The sequence below is a fragment of the Eupeodes corollae genome, chromosome 3 (assembly GCF_945859685.1).
Source record: "Eupeodes corollae chromosome 3, idEupCoro1.1, whole genome shotgun sequence".
Classification (NCBI taxonomy): domain Eukaryota; kingdom Metazoa; phylum Arthropoda; class Insecta; order Diptera; family Syrphidae; genus Eupeodes; species Eupeodes corollae.
The window spans coordinates 82,639,106-82,643,723 of record NC_079149.1 but is presented as its reverse complement, the minus strand read 5'-3'; the positions used below and the strand labels follow the sequence as shown (position 1 = coordinate 82,643,723).

General features: G+C 36.0%; 1 protein-coding gene across 1 annotated transcript; it reads left to right on the top strand.

Annotated features, from left to right (window-relative positions):
* The first annotated feature begins 2,514 nt into the window (after positions 1–2,514).
* Positions 2,515–4,311, top strand: LOC129949592 (probable 26S proteasome non-ATPase regulatory subunit 3). Its single transcript, XM_056061147.1, has 2 exons — positions 2,515–2,797; positions 2,865–4,311. The coding sequence occupies exons 1-2, from the start codon at positions 2,631–2,633 to the stop codon at positions 4,192–4,194; spliced, it is 1,497 nt and encodes a 498-aa protein (XP_055917122.1). The 5' UTR covers positions 2,515–2,630; the 3' UTR covers positions 4,195–4,311.
* The last annotated feature ends 307 nt before the right edge of the window (positions 4,312–4,618 follow it).

Here is a 4,618-nt window from a genome sequence, read left to right as displayed (position 1 = left end):
GTGTTTTGTCCGTTAAAAGTGGAACCATCGTGAAGTTGGCTACTAGCAGTCCATGTATAGTATGTCAATGTTTAGCATACTCATAGAGACTTGGGGTCTGTTCCACTATATACAGAAATAAATTCACAAATAGGCTAGTCAGAACTGTATAAGCAGTTAAGGATCAAATTAATGTCCCAAAATAATTGAGGAGGTCTTATTATAAGTCTATGTGTCAAGTAAATTATTGAGCGGATGAAGTACCCAGTATCACAGATAACTGATAGTTAACAGTTAGTCGTGTATTACTTGCTTAAAATTTCTTGTACAGCGTAATAAAGGTACTAAGAAATCACATATATAGAATGGAACAAAAATAAATAGAACTTCAAAAATGTCCGCTTGTAAATGAAGCTTGAACACAGTCCGAAATTTTCACCAACACAAATGGCTGAATCACAAACACGCTTCATCTGACGTTTACGAGTTCAGCCATAGGAATTCAATGCTTGCTATCACAATGGAGCTTCGACCTCACGTTTCGTTTGACAATCGTAAAGAAAAGAACATTTGCTTTGTCTGGCAGCTCAACAGCAGTAACACATGTCAACAAACAAAATATTTGTTCTTTGCAGGGATGAAATAATAGAAATGTCATTCAAAGCAGCCTCGAAGCAGGCCCACTGTAACGCAGATGAAGCCGAAGCTGAAGCGTGTTTGTGATTAAGCCATAAAGCTTAATTACGGAAATTATGAGACAAACCCAGAAACGGATTTTAAAGTTTTTTAATCCCTAATAATTCATAGCACATGGATAGAGTTAAAATTTAGTTTATATTTTTTCTACAAACTTAAGGCCTGAGCTAATTTCTGACAGAAGAGCGTTGTGAAGATAACTCAATTAATCTTTTGGATAATATCATCCAAATTTTTGAAGCATGTTGACTCACGAGGATTGACAAATTCTTTTTCTCATCCGAACTCAAATTTGTTTTTCGTATTTCACAATTTCTTTTCTGTTCTTTGTACATTCACCGTACTTCAAGTTGGTTGGAAGTTGTATATATAAAAGTTTACTAAAAAAGTTAAGTTTTGTACACAAAGATAAGAGAAAATGAAAATACAGTTCTTCTCGAACTCAGTTTTAAAAAAACTATTTAAAATATGTTTTCTTAATTTCTTAAAGCAGATAATATTATGTGTATTTGCATTATTATTCGAAATATAATTTATATCTCTTGAAACAAATTTTGTGCACTATAAAACCAAAATATGGCATTTAAGCAAAACGCTCTAAAATTAGAACAACTAGCATAAAGTTACTGAACTCTGATATAAAGGGTTTTTGAGATAAGAATAAGTAACTTGGAAAACACTGCAGTCCTAATGTACTTTTGTATAAGAAAAAACCTGCCAGGGTGATGTACTCAATGTTGAAGTTTCACACCAATCCCTAAACCGGGTTTTTGGCAAAAAGTTTCTAAAACCCGAAAATCGTTCACACCAAACGCGTTTTCATTTGACATTTAAATTTATTTAACACCATCTGTCAAATTTTGAATTGATGAAAAAATTTGTGAGTAAAAAATTTTGTTCTCCTCAAATTATTTGTGAAAATAAAATGAATTCTAACCAATTGAAATTTATTTAAATATATTAAAAGAAAGTTGAACAAACTATGATGATTTTCTTAAACTTTTTTTCATTATCTCAGGCTTCTACCATAAAAAAAGTCTTTTTCTTTTCCAAATCCTGGAACTTAGAAAGAAAAGCTTTAAGATCTTAATCGACAAAGAAATATGTGAACAGAGGTAAGCTTGTTAAAGAATCACCATATTTTGTGGCCGTCCGAGCAACTTATAGGTGGAGTTGAGAAGATTCTGAAGGATTTCTTGTAGGTCCTTATGGCTGAAGTAGAAAAGGTCAATTCTTAGTTCCAGATTCGTACCAAAATTACTCTCATCCAAAGCGATCACTGAAGCTGTAGTGATGGGCTGCCCTATTGCAATAATGTATAAATAATATTACTTACAACGACCAATTTATTTCAAAATGAAATATTTGTTTTGACAGCAGCCATTAGTTCAGTTTTCAGCCATCATCATCAGTTTTGTTTACATTTATTTGAGCTATGAATGTTTCGAAAGGTTTGTTCGTTTAGTTCAACTTTGAATTACTACTAGTTTTCGAGAAGTTTTATATAAAACTTGTGTTTTACGAAAACTTGTGTTTTATCAAAAATGTATGAGAAAACTTGAGTTTTCGATGTAGGTTTTCTGCGAAAACCGATAATTTCGCGAAAACTGGGTATTGGATTCTGTGTGAAAAGCATATCAAATGTATCTATTTGTACTTGTTGTATTGTTCGCGTGGACGATGACTTCAACTCATAAAAAGTTCATAATCGGCCCAATCAACGTTGAAGCTCTTGTAAACTAGTCCAGCGTACAACTGTAGTCTCAATTATTAGCACTGGAATAAGACTGGAAATTTGTTAATCTAGTGCTATCGGCTTTACAATTCAGATTTCTGAATCGTCATCCTCTACGCTCTGCCTTCATTCCAATTGTCTTTGTGAGAAAATCAGAAAATCAAAGTTGCCGGACTCAGCATAGTACTTTTAATAAATAAAAAATAAATAAAGAACAACAATGGGTGGATCAGCGAACCAAGTAATCAATGATATTGAAATGGAAAATTCCGAAGCGATTGCAGAAAATCCCGAAGAAATCAAAAAAGAGCGAGATATAACAACTATTTTGGAAATCCGCGAGCATATTCGGCAAATCGAGAAAGCTATCGTCAGTAAGGAATCAAGGTATGAAATTTTGCATTAACTTGACCATAAACCATCTGCTAACAATGAATATTATTTCTTTGTGCAGGTTTATCCTTCGAGTTATTCGTAGTTTGCCAAGTACTCGCCGAAAGACTAGTAGCATTGTTTTGAAGAATATGGCCGTGTACATTTATCCCTCTGGAGCGGATAGGGATTGTGTGCTGGGATTTATCTCTTCCCTTCCTGGTGAAGTGCAAGAATTAGAAGGATTGAAAAATCGAGCTGCCACTAAAGCACCAGTTCCCGAGGTCGATGCATATTTTTACCTTATCGTCTTGCTTAAGCTTATTGATGAAAGGATTTTAGACCAAGCTTCTAAATGCTCGGAGTTGCTAATGAACAAGATTCTCCATCAAAACCGTCGAACTCTTGACCTGATTGCAGCAAAATCTTATTTCTATCGTTCGTACGTCGCAGAGTTATCTAATGACTTGGAGAGCATAAGGGGATTCCTCCATGCCCGCTTGCGAACTGCAACTCTGCGCAACGACTTTGAAGGCCAAGCTGTCATCATTAATTGCCTTCTTCGCAACTATCTTCATTACTCGCTTTATGATCAAGCTGATAAACTTGTTAAGAAGTCTGTTTATCCAGATACAGCTGGTAACAATGAATGGGCTCGATTCCTCTACTACTTAGGCAGAATAAAAGCCGCCAAGCTAGAATACAGTGTTGCACATAAACACCTTGTCCAGGCACTTCGAAAGGCTCCTCAGGCCACTGCCGTTGGATTTAGACAGACTGTGCAGAAGGTTATCATAGTGGTGGAATTGCTTTTGGGAAACATTCCCGAAAGACAGGTTTTCCGTCAGCCTGCACTCAGGAAATCTCTAGCACCATATTTTCAACTTACACAGGCAGTCCGCATGGGTAATCTTCAGCGATTCGGAGAAGTTGTTGAGAATTTTGGTCCACAGTTTCAACAGGATCATACCTACACTCTCATCATACGCTTGCGTCATAATGTAATTAAGACTGCAATTCGTTCGATTGGGTTGTCTTATTCGAGAATTTCCCCTCAAGATATTGCTAAGCGTCTAATGCTTGATTCAGCTGAAGATGCTGAATTTATTGTTGCTAAAGCGATTCGCGATGGGGTTATTGAAGCTGTTATCGAGGCTACATCAGACCCGGCGAAGGGATGCATGCGCAGCAAGGAAAGCACTGACGTTTACAGCACACGAGAGCCGCAGCTGGCATTCCATGAGAGAATTTCATTTTGCCTAGATCTGCATAATCAGAGCGTCAAAGCAATGCGCTATCCACCAAAATCTTATGGTAAGGACCTTGAAAGTGCAGAGGAACGGCGTGAACGTGAACAACAAGATTTGGAATTGGCAAAGGAGATGGCTGAGGACGATGACGATGGATTTTAAAATTAAAAACAATCGCTCGGTAATTCGAAGTTTTGGAAATTCGTTTTGTCAAATTAATTTCTTTATATTAATTCTATGTTTAAATATATAATCTGATATGATTTTCTGGTATTAAAATTTGGTTTTATTTTGCTATTTGCTATGGTGGGGCCTTATCTACCTCTGCTTACTTTTCTCAGCCTAAAATTTAAATGACTTTCCAAGATAAAAAAATCAACATTAAATTCAAGGACATGAAGAAAACCGATCGGTGAAGAATAATGTTTGTTGGGTTTTTAGACACACAAATCATTGTTTACGAACAAAGGAGCAACAACGCGTATCATTCCATGTGACGGTATTTAAATTGTGTCCCCGATTTTTTCCGTTGGCAAAACTGCGAGAAATCATGTCCTTTGCACATTTCAATAAAGATGGAGATGGT

Bases quoted from the DNA above. Each gene is read 5' to 3' on its own strand.
- LOC129949592 (XM_056061147.1), top strand. From the start codon at position 2,631: ATGGGTGGATCAGCGAACCAAGTAATCAATGATATTGAAATGGAAAAT. The intron at 2,798-2,864 runs GTATGAAATTTT...TTCTTTGTGCAG, and splicing joins ATCGTCAGTAAGGAATCAAG to GTTTATCCTTCGAGTTATTC.